Source organism: Neopelma chrysocephalum, unplaced genomic scaffold, assembly GCF_003984885.1.
Source record: "Neopelma chrysocephalum unplaced genomic scaffold, ASM398488v2 Primary Assembly neopelma1_97116, whole genome shotgun sequence".
Classification (NCBI taxonomy): domain Eukaryota; kingdom Metazoa; phylum Chordata; class Aves; order Passeriformes; family Pipridae; genus Neopelma; species Neopelma chrysocephalum.
Genome location: NW_020925758.1, coordinates 1,509,449 through 1,531,330, shown reverse-complemented (window position 1 = coordinate 1,531,330; position 21,882 = coordinate 1,509,449). Strand labels below are relative to the sequence as shown.

Here is a 21,882-nt window from a genome sequence, read left to right as displayed (position 1 = left end):
AAGAGGTTTATAAGGCTGTGAAAGTGTTGTGAAAGGCAGAGAAGAGGCTGGAGAGGGAAGTATTGAGAGAGTGAGTTATTGGAGAAAGGGCAGAGAAGAAGCTACTGAACTTAAGAAACCTGTTAGGCTAATTTAAGCCATGGCATAATTCACTTTAGGACTCTTTTACAGTGATGAGTTAGAGAGGCAACCCTGCAAATTCACCTGGGTGCTGGAGAGAATGGTTCATTGTTGAACCAGAACCCATCTAGCTTTATGACTCTGTTTCCTCCAGCCTCATGGAAACAGCCTCAGCATCCACATGATATTATTCTCACCATGACCATCCCCAGAGTCTATCTCTTTTGATGGAGATGTTTTTAACAGCCAAATGGACTTTTTTCTCCCCTAAGAGGGGGGCATCTGACATAAGTTGTCAGCGTTGCTGCATGAGCAAGGCTTCCTCTGATCAGACAAGCACTAACCCTTGTGAGTGAGCCAGACACTGTCATCCCCTGACTGTGCACCCAGCAGTACATATTACGTGAAATTTTGCAGGGGAAGCTGCATCACTCCAGTGCAGTAAAATTTTTTCCCTTTACTGATAATTTCTCCTTGGGCTGCCTTTGCTTTCTCACTGGTAAAATGAATCCTTGCGTCTCAAAAGAAAGGAAATTCACTGGATGATTTGGATGGGAGACCCTCATAGGGAGACTGTTCGGATTTGAGTTTTAGGCTTCACATATCTCCCGTTTCAGGCATGCTCAGCCCTGGCTTCAAGTTATTTGAAACAACTTCTTTTTGGCTCTTTGTCAGTGGGTGCAGCACAGGGGACTGGCAGGGCTTGTTGCTGTGCTGCCTCCATCCACAGAGCTGGGAATTTCATCCTGGGAATCACAGAATCATAGAATGGTTTGGATTGGAAGGGGCCTTAAAGCTCATCCTGTTACAACTTCCCTGCCATGCGGGGAGTGTGCAACCTTCCACTAGACCAGGTTGCTCCAAACAACTTTTCACTATCCCAGGTTGCTCCAAGCCCTGTCCAACCTGGCCCTGGACACTTCCAGGGATGGGGCAGCCACGGCTTCTCTGGGCAACCTGTGCCAGGGCCTTGTCCTGTCACCACATGTCCTTCTACAAAGGAACCAGATTTAGGACTGCTCTGTCTGATTCTGGAGCCTTAATGAGATATTTGACAGGCTGCAGTGACACACAGAAAAGCCACTGGCTGGCAGGTCAGTGATGGATATCTTGGAGCGATGCATTGTTCAGATTATCAGAGCTGGTTAATAAGTAACAGGATCACAGTCTGCTGATTCCTGCGTGGGAATGAGGTCCCTGGCATCAGCCTGCTCTGTGAGATAGAGGCAGAGCAGTGGAGATCTCCACTGCCATGTGACAGGCTCACTGGATCCTGGGTTCAGCCGGCTGTTGGAGGGTTTTATTAATGTATCAACTGCCTCAGGGAACCCCTAAATTTCCAGAAATTTACCTCCTGAAAAGGTCCAGACGAGATCCCATCTTGAGTGCTGGAGTCAGGTGCAAGAATGCCTGCCTGAGGCTCTGTGCCTTAGGCAGGAAAAGCACTCCTGGTTGCCTGAGGACTGATTCCCTATATGATGAATGTAGAAAGGTGGCATTGACATAAAACCTCCCATTTATAACTCGATCCACGCCAATTCAGGTGCTCATCACTACCCTTCAGTGCTGGGCACTCAAGGATGTATGTATCTACTGCCATTTGGACTTTGGGATTCATAGGTGAAGGGACAAACCAGCAGTGGCAATTCTTTGCCCAAAGAAACAAGATGTGCCAAGTGCCTGTTATGTAGCTGTCAGGTGTCACCTGCCTGGGAGTGGGTCACCAGCTCTGGGTGACTGTGTAATTAATGAATGATGTGCAAGCTGATCTTTCAGGTAACACTTACTTACAGGTGAGTAGTGAGCTGCTTCTTGATTTTAGGCATCATCTTGAAGACCACTCGGTGCTGAGGACAAGGCAGCTGGTGTTGGTGTCTGACAGCAAAGTTCTGTGTGGTTTAGGACGTCTGAACCTGTGACTTACCTCGCCAGCTCTCTGCTGGCAAAGCTGGTTGATGTGTTTCTTCTGCAGGCTGTGCTCTGTGGGAAGGTGGCTCTGAGAACACCCCTTGGACCAAGCCCAACGCTTGACATGGTCAGAACAGGGGTTGGTGGTTGGATCTCAACCAGACAGAGCACCTGAAGAATGCCTGAATGATCCCTGACTGGTTTAGCTCGCCAGGCAGGAGCTGTCTGGTTGCATTAGCTGGGTGCAGTGCCTGAACAGGGCAGCTGTGCCAGGAAAGACTCTAAGGGCCTTAATCCAGCTTCACACACTCCGGCTTCAGGTCTCTCTCAAGGCTCAGTGGCCTTCAAGAGGTGCATTGAAAGCCACTTGGTAGCAGATTGCCTTTTACTGCTGGTTTTGGCTGTGCTCCTCGGCTCAGGTTGTACTGCAGGGATTAGGTCTGTGCTGGGAACTACATCAGCTCTTGGACTCCAACAAGTGCTTTAGCAAATCCTTGCATGGAGCTCTGCAGATTGCTAAGACTCAGGCCCTCGCCTACCTCTGCTGGGTTAGGCTGTGGAAATGTGATATGTGGACAATGTATGTGGGCTCCTTGTCGTCCCATCTTGGTGGCCCTTTGCTGGATGTGCTCGGAATGGCCCTGCCCTGTGCTGAGGAGCTCCAAACTGGACACTACACACCAGATGTGTGTCACCAGTGCTGAGTAAAAGGGAAGGATCACCTCCCTTGGTATGCTGATGTTTCTCCTAGTGCAGCCCAGGAAGCTGTTGGCTTCCTTGCTGCAAAGACACATTGCTGGATTGTGGCTGCCTTGGTGACCACCTGGACTCCCAGGGCCTTTTCTGCCATGATCACTTCCAGCTGGATGGCCTCAGTCATGTACCGGTGCATGGAATTGTTCCTCCCCAGATTTAGAACTTTACATTTCTCTTTCCCGAACTTCAAGAACTCCTTGTCAGCCCATATTTCCAGCTTGCTGAGGACCCTCTGGATGGCAACACAACTCTCTGGTGTACCTGACACTACTCCCAGTGTTATACCTTCCCCAAATTTGACAAGGGTGCACTCTGCTCCAACACCCTGGTAATTAGGATGTTAAACTTGTTAGCCCTGGGTTACAGCACTGATGACTGTCCTCTACCTGTAATTTGTGCCACTGATTATAACCCTTTGAGCCCAACCATTCAGCCAGTTTTCAATCCAACTTTCAATCCACTTATCCAGCTCATACTCCATTAACTTGTCCATGAGGATGTTATGGGAGCGAGTGTCAGAACCAGGTGATGCTCCAAAATTTCTCTGGTAAGATAAGGAACCTTTGAAGCCCATCTAATGTAGTCTCTTGCTGTAAGACTGACTAGGACCCAACCCACCATTTCACTTCCAGAATTTTTCACAGTCTGTGGTTCCTCTGGAGGTGTGTGGAGAGGTGGCAGTGGTAATGGAGGCATGGCAGGAGTGGGAGATAACCATGAGGTGTATTGAGGGAGAGTGGTGCTCAGCCCATGTGCTGGCTAAGGAGACAGGAAAGGACTGACCTGTCCCACAGGCAGGGTGCCTGGAGGAGCAAGTCTGTCCCCATCAACATCTGTGGCCACATTGCTTTTCATCATTTTGTTTTTGTGAGCAAATACAAAGTGGAAAAATCTGTTTCAGCACAGAGCACTGCGGGGTCTGTCACAACCTCGTCCTTGTTTGCTGAGGGAAATACTTTTGGGTTTATAAGGTCTGGGCAGCTTTTATCCCTGCATTTTGGCCTGCAAAAAGTCTCTAGAGAAAGCTGCTGTTTGACATTCCTCTGTGTGACAGTGGGATGGGGTTTAGCAAGTGGCTGTGGGGATGGCTGGAGCAGAGCACTCTCTGCTCCGGTGTCCGTCTCCCTCTCGTGGTGTGTCTCCAGCACAGCCACATGTGCAGCTATAGAATTCATAGCAAATACTTATGTCTCCATTTTCAGAGGGCTCCCTGGCCCTGGCACAGTTCAAACTCCCCGTGCTCTGGGCTTGTGTAGTGCTCTGTATACTGCTGCTGATGTGTGCTCCCGAAATGAACAGTTCTCCTAATGCACACACATCACTTCCCTCCTCTGCCTACCTGCTCTGGAGACCCATTGACCTTTCTGTCCATCCTGGCATGCTCTCATGACTCACTTACTCAGTCCATGCAGCTCCAAGGGTGCATAAGTGAAACCTGGAAACCAGCTTATTGATTAAGAGCAACAGTCTCTGTCTCCTGGGATAGGAGTGGGGCAGGAACTGGTAGAGCGGGTTGTAGATGTTTTATGGCCAGAGTAGGGTGTAAAAAACCTCTCTACTCTCATGGCAAATAGGCACCAACTTTAGGCAGAGGTTCAGGCTCCCTTCCTGCAGGCTGATGCTCTGAACACAGGAGTGCTGGGGTAGCAAAGAACACATCTATTTCAGCTGCAGATTTTTCAAGGTGTTTGTTCAAAACGCTATTGCCAGTGGGAGTGGAGGATTATTTGGAAAGGATCTAGTTAGCCAAGGCCAACATGTGGTGGTTCAGCATCTAGGAGATGAGGACCTGCCACCTTGCACCACTCCATTCACTGGTGTAGAGGTGCCCACAGTGTCCAGCTTAAGAAAAGTCTCTGAGACCCCAAGAGAGACCAGGTAGTCATATCTCTCATGAAACCCAATGAAACACAGGTCAAAGAAAAGCCAAGTGCATTCACCTGGCTGGCTACCCTTGTCTGGTTGTGTGTTCCCAGTCCTCTTTCCAGGCAGCACTATCACTTTTCTTGTCAGCAATGGGCATTTCTCTAGGCTGACCTGGATACCTGTGGAAAGGAGACTGAGTCAGAAGCATCTGTTGGACCTCCACTGGAAATCGTTCTTCCCCCCTGTCATGATCCTAACTCCAGTTGTTTACTGTGGCACACTGGCTCCCCAGAGAAGATAATATTCACTTGGGTTGGAAGACACTGGCCTCTTGTTTGGTCACCTTCTGGTCCTCCCTTCTCTCCCTGCCCTGTGCATCTGTTCTGCAGGATGCCCTGGCACTTGGCATGATCCTTTTTGCTTCTTTGCCCTGGGACCCAAGAGCTGATGGGGAGAAAAGCTCTCTGATTCATGCATGAACCTTAAGGTGTCTTGTTTTTCTGGTTCTTGCAGACTGGATCACCCGTATTAGAATCACAGCATATTAGAATCACACAGAGAAGACCTTTGAGATAAGTGAGTCCAACCACTATGCTGAAACAACCTGATATACTAGAGGGGTTTGGAAGCCTGAGGTTGACTGTGCTGCTGTATTTCAGAACAGAGTGGAAACTGAAGCTGAAACAATTCTAAATTTCAGCTTCAACCCCCTCTCCTGTTGTCCTGGCTCCAGGGAAATACACAAATCCAAAGGGGCTCTTTTTCCAGACCCACCTCAAGGCAGCAGGATCCCCATAAGAATGACAAAGCTGGCCAGACTCCTCATCTCTATGGCACAAGGCAAGGTGTTTTTCTGCTTCTGCATTCACTTTTGCATTTTCAGAGTCAATTCCCTCAACTTCCCTGCATCTATTCTCAGCTTAGTAAGGTTTCCTGCCCTTTCTGCATCTTTTGACCTGATAATGGGGTTGTGACTCTCACCCAGGCTGTGCCTTCTTTTGAGGAAATAATCCATTCTCACAAGCCTGTACATTGTAGGAGATGAATGTGTTAGGCCTTAACAGAGAGCAGAATACTATAATACTTCCAACAAGAAGCTCTTTCAGCCTATAAATCCCAGTGACTACTATTTTCTTGCCAAGTAGTTCTTAACAGAAGTGGCAGATGCTGTACATAAGCATGGGTTGCAGATCTGATCAATGAGAGAAAGAGGACTGCTGGCATCCAGAAATGAACCATCAAACACTGGAAAAAATTGAAAATGAATAGTTGAAATTACTTATTGAAAATAATAGGATAGAGGAAAAGTTTCACTGGCTGTGGATGATTATGGGATCTTGCAAGCAGTACTACAGAGCAACATTTTCATGCACATGCACACCTAGGCATAAACCCATTTGCAGTAAAGATGCAGATTTTGCCATAGACAAAAGAAAAAAAAAAGTCATATGTGTAGGATAACTCAATTTCTGGGAAAGGAAAATGACCTAAACACGATTTAATTTGCACAAGTGAAATAAACTCACTTGACTACAGTAAGAAACCATTGTTGGCTGACAGTTTGTCATCACCTTTGCCTTTTTGGTTTTCTCCACAGCCAGGAAGTCTCTGCCTGATTTCTGGCTGAGTGGTTTTGCAGAGCAGAGATTTGTGGATGATAGAGCAACAGAGCTGTCAGCACTTAGCTGAAGTGAGGGAAGTGTGGAGAAGCAAGGTCAGGTGCAGGCTGGGGTGTGCAGGGGAAAAAATGCTCCAGATCATCTTAAGTTACACAGGTCAAGGATGTCTCTGTCTCTCTGCCTTTACCTTTTGCAATTCAGTGCACAGCACAGTTTAATTTGCAGATGCTGAGACGTGCTAAGCAGCCCGAAAACCTGTGCATTTTGGGTGGGTGATGTAGTTGGATGTTTTTGGAAAGGCTTCTGCACGTGCTTGGTGCTTCAACCCTGTTGTGCTGTGTGAAGCTGCACATTTTGGGAGCCTCAACTCTCTATGCAAAGGGCTGTCCCTGGAGAAGGATGTGAGGGTGCAGTTCCATGAGAGCTCAAGCTACTTAAATTCATCGAGGTAATTGGGTGTGCTCAGGAGCTGCTGAGTGAGCAGTAAAAGATTCCCAAACTCATTCCCAGGCAAAAAGTGGTGGAAGAAACCTTTGGTTTCCAACAGAGGTCTTTGCTTCCCCAGGTCTTCTTATCCCACCCCTGGGGTGTGTGAATTCCAGCTGTGACAACAGCTGTAGGAGTCTGTAAAAGACCCCCTGAGAACTGTAAAATCAACTGCAACCAAGAGCTTGTTTCCTGTTTGAACTCCTTCCATCTTCCAAATTAAAACTGTTGTAGGGGAAGTGAGGGGATAGTGTTCAGCAAATAGATCTCACCCTCTGAGTGGTAGTATTTCTGTAACCCTGGTAAAAGTGATCTACAAGAAACTTGAGTCAGTCTGTGGTGTTGGTCAATGTGCCTGTTGTTGCAGATTGGAGATATCTGGCACGGACAGAGCACAGAGCAACTTCCCAGCAGCTGGAAATTTTAGGGATTTGTCTTATTCAGACAAATTTTAGAGTGTTGTTTTTTCCAGCTTGTAGTGAGGCCCTGTCTTGCTGGAGTGCCACTCTGGAGACATTTCAGATTGTATATTAGGAAAAATTTCATTATGGAAAGGGTTGTCCAGCCCTGGCACAGGCTGCCCAGGGCTGTGGTGGAGTCCCCATCCCTGGAGAGATTTAAAAGCCATGTAGATGTGGTACTTGGGCATGTGGGTTAGTGGTGGCCTTGGCAGTGCTGGGAGAATGCTGATGATCTTAGAGGGCTTTTCCAACTTAAGTGATTCTATGAATCAGGAGGGAAACATCATGCTCCAGCAAATAGGATGCTCTGCCTGCATGACAGCATGGCTCTGACCTCTGCTACAAATAATGCCCACCAAGAAATCCCTTCCCTCCATATTCTCTCAGCGCAGCTTTGCTAATTAGTCATGAGGAGTGATTAACAGATAAGTCATTCTGGAGCCACCAATACCCAAGCCAGGACATCTAAAGGCCTTGCCCCATGTTTCTGTGTGAGTTCTGTGACTGATCTTGTCAACAGAAGCCCCTATGTCCATGGGAGAAGGGCTGTGAACCTCCTCTCAAAGAGAAAAAAAAAATATTTTTTTTTACTTTTAGGGGGTATAGAGCGAATACAAGAGTAAGAAACATTGTATTTGGAGCAATAAAGTAAGCATTTTTCTTACAACCACATAGCATATGTACTGCATTTACACTGGACTCCAGTTATAACATGATTGTCTTCTCTGTTCCCTGGGGAGCTCTCCTGCAATTCCTTCACGTTACTTAGTCTGCTTCCACTTGCTTCTGCTTTTTAATTTTTGAAGGTAAATTTTCAGAGGGCTGGTTTTATATATGCCACTGCCAGTCCAGGTGTTAGTTTGTGCAGGAACATTTATTTAATTTTCTGTGGGGGTGAGCTGGATGGGGTGACCACTCCAGCTATAGAAGAGGCTTTTATTTTTTTCTTTAATGGGGCTGCTTGTTTTATGTTAGATCTCTGGGAACTGTCTCAAAATTATTAGTCTCCCTGAAGACTGTACATTTTATTTCTCTTAATGAAAAATGTTATAGAACTCAATAGGTAGCAGGCTGCTGGGCTACCATCGATAACTTCAGTTAGTGCTTTTATTGTCTGCTGCTCCCTTACAGGAGACACTTGATTTGTCTTTCCTGCTTTCAAGAATTATTAGTACTGGCTATAGTTACTCAAATCTTTTGATTAGCTAGAGACTTAATAAAGCTGTTTATACCCTATTTTTTATGGAAGACTTCAACCCTAGAAATTGCTTTACTAATTGATTTCAGGATGGATTTGCTTGTGGCTGAGAAATTAATGCTTGCAGTGGCACTTACATGACAAATTCTTTCCAATAACCAATATTGTGCCTGGACTTCACTCTTATTTTTTAAGAAAACAAATAGTATGCTGGGCATAACTAACCACAGTTGAGGTTTTTCTTCAAAAATATGGTTCTAGAAGTATTTTGAAGTATTTTTGCTAACTTTGTGTTGCTACTATTCAAATCTTTCTCTAATGCTTCACTGTGTATGAGCTAAATTAAACTGTGCAGAGCAGATGCCTGGATATAAGAAAGAGCTGTTTTTTGATGAGAGTGATGAGGCCCTGGCACAGGTTGCCCAGAGAAGCTGTGGATGCCCCATCCCTGGAAACATTCAAGATCAGATTGAATGGGGCTTGGAGCAACCTGGTCTAGTGGAAGGTTTCCCTGCCCATGGCAGGGGGGTTGGAGCCAGATAACCTTGAAAGGTCCCTTCAACCCCAAACCATTCCACGATTCTGTCACTATATGAATGTGTTCCACTACTTTCTGTGGGCTTCCTATTTCATTGACTGCTATAGGGGGAAGGTGTTCAGGCAGTTGTGTGTCACCTCATGTCTTATTCTGCCTTTCTTTGTTTCTCTACAGCAGCAGAAACACGGGGACACCCCTGATCTTGCAGTTTGTAGTGACCATACCAGACTACCCCATTGTTTTGCTGGCACCCTGGCTCAAAGGGTATCTTGGCAGAGAGGGGAGGAAGCTTAAATTTTACCAAATGTCCCTGGAATGGTCTCACTTGTTCAAAAAGCACCTGAACATAAGTGAGACTAGGGTTTTGTTCACCAGGTTGAATTCCATCTTGGATGCTGCTTCTAGGGGACATTTAGAGGGGCTGGCAGATGCTGCTGCTGCTTCCTGGTGATAAAGGCACAATCTGAGTGTTTCTGGTTGCACAGTCTTTTAGGCTTTTAAATTTTCATGTCCTCTGGGTGAGTGATTTTAAACTGACCATTTAAAACAGCTTTAGAACGAGGAAGCCTTTTCTGGCAGGCTTCCTCTGCAGAGGTTTTGGAAAAGGTTCCCCAAAAAAGCCCTCCTTAGGGCAGCTGGTTTTCCCCTGTTTTAAGGACTTAGAGGAGGCACAAACTGGCGGTGTCGAGACACTGAAGACGCACGTGAAGACCCCAGTCTGACACCCAACAAACACCCAATAACCTTTGACTTATTAATTTCTCATGGCTTAATGGAAAGGATCTGCTCCCACAGGAAAGGGAGAGAATGAACTGCAGTAACTGCCACCAGCAGTAAATGTTTATCTCACTTTTTGCTTGGAGTTTTCCTATTTCCCACTGGATGCACACAGGCATTCCGTCTTGCTATCCTGCAGTCAGCAGGAAAGAGATCTATTTGTAAGACAGAAAATTATTCAAAGAAAAGAAGAATGTTTGATCATTCCTAGCTAGTCTCTTTTCCAGTCTGATTAAAGCATATATATTCATAACTTCACTTAACAAGGAGCCAGGAGATGGCACCAAAAATGCTATGCAAGCCGTAAGAATATTTACTTGTGTGTGTTGCAGCTCTTAAGAGGTACTAAAAGGGTTAGACATTGATGGGACACAAGAGAGGAAGAGATCAGTCTGTTTATTCCACTTTCAAATACACATGTTCTTAATTTGAAGCGCAGCTCTTGACGTAGTTCTTACATTATTTATTATTATTAGACACCAATGCCTTCTCAGCATACTTATTTTGTTAAATTACACCTCTGAAATTGAATACAGCCTCCTGTCATCTTTAATGTTCTTCTGCCTATTCTTATAATTATTATTGATAAGAGGTGACTTTCAAGTTAACAGCATGTGGATTGATAAGGCAGCTGTTATTATGTTACCTGAGTGCTTTTTGTAAAGCTTAGCTCAAGGGCAAAACCATGTTCCCTCTGGAGCGTGGAATGCTGAATCCCCCAGCCTGCAGACCGCTGGCAAAGGTGGTGTTTGTGGCTGTGTTGTGTGCTTGGATGACGTCTGGAAAGCTGCCCCCAAAACTGTGCAGTTGTGGACACTTGGGATCAGTGGGCGTGGCGGCTCTTGGGGGTGCACAGGGGGGTGCCTCCCGTGCTTATCTTTGGGTCGTCGGGGGGCTTCTGCTCCTTCCGTTTCTGCTCCTCTCTCCTGCTCTCCGAGGCCCTTCTCCTCATCCTCAGGTAGTAGATCCGGTTGGCTTCTGGGTAGGTGACTTTGGAGAGGGGGATTTTGTAGATGGCTGGGTTTTCCGAGTTGATCAGCAGGAAGAGGAGCGCGGACAAGCAGAAAGGCCAAGTGCAGACTGGCAGCCCGAGCTGGGGGGGAGATAAAAAACAGACACAGAGGTGATTTTGGGACTGCTTTTTGCTTTTTCCCTTTGCTTATGTCTGCCTGTGGCTAAATTCTTGCATTTGAGGGATTGGGAGAGCTTTCCCTGAAGACAGGGTGTAATAGGATATGTCTTCCTGACCTCCCCTCCCAATAAAGAATCCTCCTGTTTGAATCCAGAGATGCAGGCAGTGGAGGCTACATGTGAGCAGGGTTCCTTCTGGTCAGTGGAGGTCTGGGAAGCTCCTCTGCTACCAAATGTCAACTCAGCTGCTGACTGAATCTAATTTATCTGGAGTGTGTGGGGCTACACAAAGCAGCCGACACTGAAGACCTCAGTCCTTTTGGAGGTGCAGCTCTTGGTGCTGGATGGCACCTGACACCAATATTGAAGCAACTGAATCAGTCTCCAGAGCTCTGATGGCTGCAATGAAAGTCAAGACACCCATCTCACTGGTGGACATTTAAATTCTCTGATAAAAGAGCCAAAATCTACCCTCTCCGCTCTGTAAAATGTCATGTGTTGAGAGTGTTATTCACTCACCCTCCTCAACAACTGTGTGTCTCTGGCATTACACCCAAGCCCCAGTCCTTTTCTGTTTCCCCACCTTTTGACCTGACCTGATGTCTGCCAAAAGCAAGATCACAAGGAGAAAAAGTGGATGTCCTTTTTCCTGATGCATCCCAAAAGAAGGTGTGCTTAAAGCAGCCCATCTGCAGGGACCTACGTGGTACTGAGTGGGTGCCAGATGAGTACATTTATTGCACAAAGCTGCTAGTTTTATTCTTTATTTTCTTTTAAGTTAGTAAATCAATTTTATTAAAATATGGTTTTGCTTTAATCTCTCAGATCTTAAAGAAGAAACAAAGCCTGGCATTTCTGGCTTCACCTCTTTCTTGATTTGTCCAAATATAATAACTTTGTACTTAAGAGAACAGTCTCTCCCTCATTTTAGTTCTTACATCCAGTTCAAACTTTAATAATGTCTGTAGGTGTAGTTGGAGAAAGACCTTGGAAGAAGAAAGTGAAAATTTAGACCACTGGGAATTGCTAAAAGATATTGCTCAACTAAACATTTAATCTCAAACCATATGCTGTTGCTGGAACTCACATACACATGCACAACCCTGCTGTGGATAACATGCTACAAAGGTCTTTGAAATCTTATTATCAGCCATAGAGTCTCCAAGGGCACAATTCAGCTGACACAGAGTTTGTACAAGACCTGTCACCGGCTGCAGCATTCTCATTTCAATCCTGTCAAAGGTGACATAGAGAATTCTGAGAGATTTCCTCAACATTATATCAGAAAAAAAAACAAAACGTGGCTCAAACAAGCAAATAAAAACCCCCCAATTATAAATCAAGGACCCAAACTTACCACAGAGAGGGCATTAGCAAGAGCTGCTCCGGAGTAGGCACAAAATAATGCTGAGAAAAAAAGACCAAAGAGAGCTCAGGATGAGGAAATTATTGTTCAATTCTCCAAAGAAATTATCACACACAGTAGCACTGTCCAAACGCACGGTAAAATATCCTGCCAGCTACCTGGTGTGAGGATTGATTCTATAATTCAACAATGAGTTGAAATGTCCCAAAGTTGTGATCTCTTCTCCCAGGTAACAAGTGATAGGACAAGAGGAAACGGCCTCAAGATACATCAGCGGGAAGTTTAGATTAGATATTAGGGAAACTTTCTTCACAGAAAGGGCTGTCCATCCCTGGCACAGCTGCCCTGGCACAGGTGGAGTCCCCATCCCTGGAGAGATTTAAAAGCTGTGTGGATGTGGCACTTGGGGACAGGGGTGAGTGGTGGCCTGGGCAGTGCTGGGGTAATGGTTGTACTCAATGATCTTAAAGATAGGTTTCAACCCAAACAATTCTGTGACTACATTTCATCCTCTGTGCTCTGTAGAGATGGATGGTGAATGAAGAACTCTGTTTTGTCATCACTTTGCAAGTGATGGTGGCGTTTCTTTTATCTTTAATTACTTTTTACTTGACATGACTTGACCCATATGCAGAGGGAATTGCAGAAGTTCTTCAGAAGTGTGGGACTGCTGAAGTTCTCTGTCCTGTGCCTTCACACCACAGGCAGTCAGCAGTGGGTCTCCTTGTCCCCGGATGCCAGAGGTGGGAAAACAGGAGCAAAGGTCAGGCAACCAAGGACTAAGTCAAGGAAGGAAAAGCTACTGACCAATCTAGAAACTGTGCTCAGGCCAGAAAACTACTGAAATGAAGATAACTGGAGGCTGGGTGAATCTAAGGAATCCCTTAAATGGGAAATTTCTTTTAATAAGTTCTTCCCATAGTGCCTGGTTTTGGCTGCTCTTGGAGGCGGGGTGCTTGTGTCGATGGATTTTAAACTGACCTTGTGCAACAGCTCTCTTCTTATGGCACACTTCCTCTAATGATACCTAGAGTTATGAAAAGGCTGCTTTTGTGAATCTGTTGTGGAATAGCTTGTGTCCCTCTCACAAATGGTATTTCCACTCTTTCCAGATGTTTCTACGTTATCAGGGCCTAATGCTGTTCTCTCTGTACTCTCGCTTGCACATTCAGGCTCAACGCTGCTGCCACCAGAGAAACAGCTCTTGCACAGTGCCTACGTTTGGTAGCTGGCCCTAAACCTGCACTACTCATAGGCTGCCTTGGCTGCACAAATTTTTGGTTTCCCTTTATGTAAGAGGTACTCACCACAGGCAAGCGACAGCAGATGCGTCTGCCAGGTCAGGGCGTAGAACATGCCCCCGACCGCGATGCAGGCCAGGGCACAGTTGTAGTTGTGTAAGCCAAGGTAGATGCTGTCAAATGGGGATGCAATGCTCAGTGCTGCAAGACAAAAGGCAAGGCTGGGAGGTCAGGTATGAGAGGTGTCTGCAGGAGGACATGTCCCTTGCTGGGGATCGGCCGTCCCTTCCCTCTTGATGCCTAGATGGATTTGTCTGTGCTTGTGTTTGCACAGTGTGCACATGCAGGAAAAGGAAGGTCGTTATTTTGGAGCTCTGGTAGTGTACCTAGGGTTGGAATTTGGCCCAGTCTCAAAGGTTTCACTTAGGCAAAACTTTCTGTGCACGCACTGAGTGTGTTGTAGTTGGTCCCCAGATGACCGGGTGGAGGGTCCAGCCACGAGAACCTTCTCCCCTGAGTGTCCTCCTTGCAGAAAGCTGTGCTCACACATACTGTTTAAACCTCTTGCATACCCTCATCCTGGATATTGGAAGCACAACTGCATGTCTTTTGTGGGAGTAAGCAGGGTTTCCATCTCTTCCTAGTGACCTTTCCTAGATGTGGTCTAGTTGCTAGAGGTGGTCACTTCACCACTGCTGTGGAAATTCTCCACGGGGATGGGGGCTGATGGTCTGCTCCAAATCTGACCTCACAGAAACTTTTACAGGATTCCTCACGGGCTTCAGCAGTCCCAGCCAAAAGGAGAGCACAATATGCAGTGCACAGGCCACCTTCACGCCACTTGTAAGATTAATGCATTTCCTGCTGTTTTGTCCTATCTGTCCTCTGTTTCATCACCATGTTTATCCCCAGATACTTTCCCCTGACCTTTCTCTTCCAGGTTAAATGTCAGACCTGTACAAGACCTGCTATGTGCTCCTAGGCATATGAATTTTGGACAGTTTTGTTTAAAAACATGGGTATAAGGCAGCTCCAGTCTTGTACAAAGTGCTTCAAAGCACAGAGAACTTGTTGGACGACTGTGCCTTTTCCGAAGTTGTTGTCTCAGACTACACTTATTCCATCCTCTGTTTTTATTACCATTGATAATTTGAGTAGTATTAATGTTGTCTAACTTCAAAGGTCATGTTCATGTTTCCTAACTTAATATTGTTTCTCTGGTTAGTGGAGACACAGGCCATTTTTAGTAGCATTCATTTAGCTACTTTTACAAATCCACAGCAGGATAGAGCAAATTGCACCTAGAAAAGTCTTTTTCTTTGCCTTGGCTGATCAGCTCTGTGGCAGACATCTGCTTATGGTGGTAATTTAAAACAATTGTGGAGGCAAGAGATCAGCTCTGAAACTCTTTTTCTAGGTTTCTTTAAGATCATCTCCATGGGATTCATCACACCCAGTGGCTGGAGGGTTAAGCAAGGTGGAACAAACCACCTGCCTGAGTTCCAAATCTATTAACAAATTCAAAGTTCAAAGAAAACCTTGTTCTGTTCTTGCCTTCACTATGTTGTGTGACCTTCAATAAGAGCTTCCAAATTTAGAGGCGGTTGAAAAATGAGAGTGTTGCCCCAATTACCTACGAGCACACACAACTGTAAAGCCTGGGCAGAGTCGTGTAATGGCTTGGATCAAGATATCTTGGTTGTAAAAATGACTCTGGTGAATATTTCTTACCTGCAATCATCCCCACTGTCGATCCAATTGCAGCATGTAAACAAATCAGTGGGGAGGAGATAAGCAAAGCCACAAGGAAAATGCCTCCAGTCCAGGGGTTTCCACAACCATACACTTGACCAATTCCAACTGGGATGGATTGTAGGAGCTGCAGCAGATGGCAGAAAAGGGCATGTTATTGTCTCTCTGTACCCTGAATGACACAGAGGTTATTTTTTCCAAGCTATTGGCTGAAATGGAAATGAAGGAACCCTGGCTCTGAGTTGGACTGTGAGTAAATCATGGAGTCATAGAACAGTTTGGGTTGGAAGGGACCTTAAAGATCATCTCATTCCAATCCCTTGCCATGGGCAGGGTCATCTTCCTCTATCCCAGGTTGCTCCAAGCCCTGTTCAACCTGACCTTGAACACTTCCAGGGTGGGACAGCTGGCAACCTGTTCCAGTGCCTCACCAGTCTCACAGTCAAGAATTTTTTTCTAATACCTGATCTAAACCTACTCTCTTTCAGCGTGAAACCATTGCCCCTTTTCCTACCACCACCTGTTCTTGTTCAAAGTCCCTCTCCATCTTCCTTCTAGGCTCCCTTTAGGTACTGGAAGGCCACAATTAGGCTGCCCCAAAGCCTTCTCTTCTCCAGGCTGAACAATCCCAGTTCTCTCAGCCTTTTCTTGTACAAGAGGTGCTCCATCCTTCTAATTAACTTGGCGCCTCCTCTGGACTCGCTCCAATGTCCATGTCCTTCCTGTGCTGGGCCCCCAGAGCTGGAGGCAGCTCTGCAAGGGGGTTCTCACCTGAGGGGGTAGAGGGGCAGAATCCCCCTCTCTCCTGCTGCCCACGCTGTGGGATCAGCCCAGGGCACGGAGGGTTTCTGGACTAGGTCATGTCCAGCCTCTCCCCCACCAGAATCCCCAAGTTCTTCTCCCCAGGGCTGCTCCATCTGTTCATCCCCAGCCTGGACTGATCCCAGGGGTTGCCCTGACCCAGGTGCAGCACCAGCATTTGGGCCACTTCTCAAGCTTCTCTGGGTCCCTCTGGGTGGTCCTGTCCTTCAGATGTGTCACCTGCACCCTCAGCTTGGTGTTGTCAGCAGTTGTGCTGACAGTGCACTTGATCCCTCTATCTGTCACTAATGAAGATATTGAAAACACTGGTCACCACTTGTCTCTAATTTCCACAGGGATTCTGAGCTGTTGATCACTACCCTCTGGGTCAGTTACCCTGGTGCTGTTGTGGGAAGGTGATCCTCCAGATCTAGACCTGGGTATAAATGAGTTTCTGTCATTTTGGAATCCTGATGTTTCCTCTGAATTTTCATGTTGCCACTTCCTGTCTTGCTGATGTGTTTTTAACCCGAACTGGACAGCAGGAGGGCCTGTCCACATGTGCTTCTGCATTGACAGCATGTGAGAGACTTGTTTTGGGGCAGTCCAAGTTTAGGTGGAGTGAAAGGCTCAGGACCTCTGTTCCCTCAGGCTCCACCAGCCTTTCTGCTGGATCAACCAGGACTGTCCCTGGGGGTCTTATGGCACTGCTCTCTTTGCACTGAATGATGTGTCTGTGAATTGTCCTGGCTGTACACACCGTAGTCATTCTGACCCACGTGAAAATGTCGTCCAGAAGTGAATGCCTTCATGCTCACCTTTCTGTGAAATATCATGGATCTGTTGGTGGGAAGCTTACCAGTGGCACACTGATTGCAGACCAGGTGATGTTGGGCACTGCAGCTACAGGCTTGATGAGGGTGGTGGGGAAGAAGGGGTTGTAGTGTCCTGTGGCTGCCAAGTAGAGAGTGACTGCAATGTTGAAGGGCAGAGTGAAAACAGGAAGGTCCCATTTACTGAAGATGGATCCCAAAGCACTGGACAGGACAGGGCTGAGAAGAGGAGAAGAGACATGAATATAAATTTTTCGTAACAATTATAGTGGTGCAACAGATGGAACAATTATAGCAGTGGAACATTTAGAAACATCAGGTAGTGAATACCTTAGTATGTTAGTCTGCATCAGACAAAGAGTTGCAGAATGCTGTTCATCTTTCTGAAAAAACTATCTAGTCCATTCATGGATGGTGCAAACTCCACACCCTTCTCTCAGGGCAGCTACTCTGGTAGCTATGCTGAGCTCAGGGAATCAGCAAAGAAATGCATCTAATACAGCATTTAGGTGTGGGTGGAGACAGGTAATCTGACTTCTTGTTCAGGAGAAAATTTCAGCAGGAAACAGAAGAGCCAATTTTGGGAATGCCATGTGAAAAACTGTGGAGAACTTTAGGTGGTCTAAAAAAGCTACTGTCTTGAGGAGGCAAGAGGGAGCTGGAAATTACCTAATTTGCCTTTTTTTGTTTGTTTCTTTTGTTTTTGTTTAAACAGTGTGAAGGATATCAGAAGATGGCTCTGGAAAAGAAATAAAGCAGAAGAGGTGACCAAGGAGGATGGAAAATCTTCCACTAAGGAACACAGGAATATTTATCACGTTAGACACTGTTTTTGGGGAATGAGGAGTCCTTAGGACTCCTCAGAGTCTTATACAGGGTGTAAGATGAAGCTACCAGTGTAACAGAGCTGTGAAAGATGTTGGTGCCAGACATCACCCAGACCTTGACTCATGTTTGAGTGTATGTTAAAGACAGTGATGTTACTGTGTGCTGCCCAGGTGCTATCCAAAATCACATGGCATTTTCTGAAAACTGAGATTTGTCTTTAAACAGAACTTGATTGAATGTATTCAGCATGAAAGTGTTTGGGGTGACCCTCAACCTATTATTGACAGAATGCTAAAAAGCATTCAAACCTTGAAGTGCCATGACCTTTTCCAAAGTTCTTGTCTGTAGAACCTGGAATACAAACTTTGCCAGATCTCAGGATCATTTGCAGGACTGCTGGATTTCCACTTGAAGTGTGTGTCTTACATGAAGGACTTTGTGGGAGCGTATTGGCAAGGTAATATATGATTTTTATGGGGCCCAGAAATCTCGTGGAAGAGAGCAAATGGCCAGGTCCTGTCCTTGATGGAAATGGCCTCTGTTCTGCTGCTTTCAGCTGAGCTCCTCTGATACAAGTGAGCTGAATAGCTTTAATGGTCCGCTCCAAGCAGAAGTGGACGTTGCATAGTTTGCAAAAAATCAATTTAAAGGCCTAATTTTTTCAAGAAGCTGCATTTGAGTCCTAGGAGGTCATTAAGCTGGTTATAATAAAAAAAAAACCCACCCCACCCAAACTATTTGGCATTTCAAAAGCAACATCTTGTGTCCTGCTGTGTAGATGCTATCAGTGGGAAAAATGCTTTGTTCTCCTTGTATAATCTCAGATGAAGACTATTCTTTTTTTTTTTTTTGACAAATTTTGTTCCCAAAGGACTTTACAGATTTATTGCTTCTAGCTGTAAGAAAAAAAAAATCAGTACTTCAGTGAAAATGGTGTCCTAATTTCTGTGCTGAAATACAAAGCTTCTGCCACTTATACATCTTGTCAGGAAAAAAGGAAACAATTAAAGAAATGCTGACTTCTAAAGCTGAAATTCAAAATATCAGTTAAAACATCACTGAACTGTCTAATTTTAAAATCTTTCAGCTCTACCCTCGAGTCTTGTGAACTGAAAGAATGAAGAAAAGTTTGAACAAAAAGCCTCAAGGAATTCTGGCAGATAAGACAAGCTAAACATTCTCGCAGCATGCACTGGGTTTTGAGAGATTGTTATAAAATGACCTTTGCTGAGAGAGACTGAAGAAATGAAATATATTAAAAAAAATAATCTGATCTTAAAAGCAGTGAAATCCAATAATGACTTGCATCTTATTGCTTACAGTGATTAAAATGTGACAAATTAATTTCAGCTAAGGCTGTTAAATAGATTCTGCAGTGCTGTTGGGGTCCATGTTTAAAAATGGAAAATTTAATCCTGGAAGGACATAGTCTGGTGTTTGGAGTTGCTTGGAGGAATTAATTTTGCTCGTGACTGGTTGCATGTCTGAGAAGGGGAATATTGAATTCAGCCCAAGGGAGAGCACAGGGTCGGTTCAGCACCTGGGTGTGGAAGAACAGCTGTGGTGTTGGGCACCATGACCTCCACCCCAAATGTGTCCGGTTCCTGAGGGATATTTTTGGAGAATTAGGGTGGGGCTGCTTTATCAACATGCTGTAATTAGTGTTGTCTGTGCCCTCAACTCCTACCACATCCCTCGGGAGCTCTGTGCGTGGACGAGCACATCATTCCACTGCCACCCACTGCAGGAGTTACTGGTGTAGGGCAGGGGGGACTTCAGTGTGTTTTAAGCTGTTTATGGCCGGACTCACTCCTTGAGAATTGTCCTTAGGAGCAGGGGTACTTACCAGGCCATTGATATAACAGCCACAGGAGGGAGAAGCCACCAGTAGTAATCCCCTTTGCTGGAGTAGACGGCCATGAGCAATCCCACCAGCATCCCGTTGTAGCCGTGCAGCCCAGCTGTGATGGCTGACCTGTGATGGAGATAAATGTCTGCAAGGTAGCAAGGCATGCTGGAGATGCAACTTACAAGTGCCCTGCTCCCAGTGAAGGGAGGGATAAAAAAGCAGTGAGATTGTTGATGTACTGTCTCTCGCTGGCGTGTGGAAGGGGAGAGTTTGGGAATTTTTGGAGGATGGGAGGGTCCAGGGGGCTCCTTAGCGACCTGTAGGAGCTGCATGGTTGTGACAGTTGCTATCAGAGAGAGTTAACCATCTGTTTTCATGAGGACAGACAGTTGTGGGGACAGGCTAGTTCTTCCTGGAGCATGGCTCTGTCCTCACCCGACTGCTTCCAAACCATCTGCGAGGAAGGCTGGCCTGCTGTCCCAAAAGACTGGCTACGAGCCATCAGTGGGCTCCAGATGCTACAACAAACCAACTTTTCTAAGTGCACGAGGACGTGAGGTACCACCTACCTGTCCTGACTGAGAGCCAGTGCAGTCAACGTGGACACAGCGGTTCCAGTGCAGCCCGTGAGCATCCACCAGGGACTCTGGAGGAAAAGCCCCGCCAAAATGATCAGCCCGCTGAGGGGGTTGTTGACAAACATCACCTGAGAGGTGCCTCGCAAGATCCAGTCCACCAGCTGAACCATTAAGGGCTTGTCTGGAGGAGATCAAAGGAGAATGCTGTCGGTAAGGCATCATTTTAGCAAAGCACACTCATCCCTGCAGCTGCCTTCCGGCCACGGAACAGAGGTGATGTATTAACAGGAGAAACTGTGAAGCCACTTTCTGATTCATTGTTGTCTCAGTCTGTTTTGCATCTTGCACTTGAAAACTAATAGGGGTGGACTGGGCACTGCTATAAGATTCGTAGGGGGATTGATAAAAAAGTGATTTATTTATGGCGATCAAAGAATAGTCAAACAATTGCTTGCATGATAGATCACATTATATTCTGCCGTAAGTTTAATGAGGAAACAGACCTTTTTTGGTGTATAATTCAGATGCAGAGAGGGACTCTGAAACTGGTTTATATGTAGACAGGGAAATACGAAAAGGAAACAATTTTGCTGTTTTAGGAAGAAAATCAGCAACTGAGAACATGGTGGTACACTGTATATAGGAGAGGGGGTCAAAGGCGTCTAAAAAGTATTTTGAGAGCTAAAGAACCTAAATTAAGAAAATAGTTATTATGTCTTGGACTGTATTCAGGGCAAAGAGGCACTTTCAAAGAACAAAGAGTTATTGCTCTTTAGAGAAGGCAATTGAACCTGGACAGAGCAGACAGGCACCAAGCTCAGGTGCCCCTGGTGAGTGCAAGGGGAAGGTGGGATGAGGGCAGCCTGTCTGAGGGCATCTATGTACAGTGCTTCTAATGATCCCCTGGGGCAGAGGAGGGACTTGCAGCGTGCAATAAATGCTGCTGCTGGTACTTGGCTAGAATTTTTTTTCTTCCTCTCTTCTGGGAAAACTGCAACCACTTCTGAACTGCTGCATGTTATTAAAAACACAGCAGGAGAATAGGTGCAAGGAGAATAGGTGAGAAAGAGGAGCTTGCATGTACAAAATGTTCATGCAATGTGTGTTGTGTGCAGCTCTCATCTTCCTAAAGATTTGAAATTAATTCTGTTAGCTTAGATTGTTAGTTAGATGCAGGATATAGTGTCAGGCTACCTTTTTAATATGGGCAATGACTTATTCCTAAAAAACTTTCCAGACAGGGTTAAGGAGGAGGAATGAGGAGGAGTAGGAATGAGTTCCTAAGAGAAAAATGACCAGGCTTGTCTGAATTAATTTTAATTCCTATTTGGTATTGAGCTGTGAAACACTTATCAGCAATGTGCTCAGATTCAGGCACAAGTATTAACCATAAAAATTCAAATATAACCAGAGGACAGTGCCCAAATGTTTTCAAAATATTGAGTAAGAAAAGCTGTCTAAAAAGTATGGACTGCTGCAGCAAAGAGAAACAGGAGGAAATATTTCCCTGTGTCTGGGAATCACACACACTGCAACCTGATGAGCCTGTCTGGAGCATTTCATCCCAACTTCTCCACCAGTGATAGCTGCTGCACAGCTTGTCTGTGCACTTATTTCTCTCCCACTGCTGCAGTTGTTCTGCTAACAAGCCTAGCCCTGATAGGGGACCCACAGTCTTACACAGCCTCTCAAAAACCCACATTTCTAGTAATTCTGGGTAACAGGGACCATCTGCTCATGCGTTGTTCCTGTCTGGACATCAAACCTTTGATAT

The 21,882-nt window shown here is 45.7% G+C and overlaps 1 protein-coding gene across 3 annotated transcripts in view; it reads right to left on the bottom strand.

Moving 5' to 3' along the window:
* Positions 1 to 10,145: 10,145 nt before the first annotated feature.
* The window catches only part of SLC14A2 (solute carrier family 14 member 2), a 304,902-nt gene continuing 293,165 nt past the window's right edge, over positions 10,146 to 21,882 (bottom strand). For all 3 annotated transcript variants that reach the window (XM_027671670.1, XM_027671672.1, XM_027671671.1), the window contains 7 exons: positions 20,100 to 20,289; positions 19,528 to 19,656; positions 16,880 to 17,072; positions 15,199 to 15,346; positions 13,534 to 13,668; positions 12,218 to 12,267; positions 10,146 to 10,822 (listed from right to left, as the gene is read on the bottom strand). In XM_027671670.1, the coding sequence (XP_027527471.1) occupies positions 10,553 to 10,822; positions 12,218 to 12,267; positions 13,534 to 13,668; positions 15,199 to 15,346; positions 16,880 to 17,072; positions 19,528 to 19,656; positions 20,100 to 20,289 (1,115 nt within the window). In that variant the 3' untranslated portion in view covers positions 10,146 to 10,552. The remainder of the gene's footprint in view (positions 10,823 to 12,217; positions 12,268 to 13,533; positions 13,669 to 15,198; positions 15,347 to 16,879; positions 17,073 to 19,527; positions 19,657 to 20,099; positions 20,290 to 21,882) is intronic.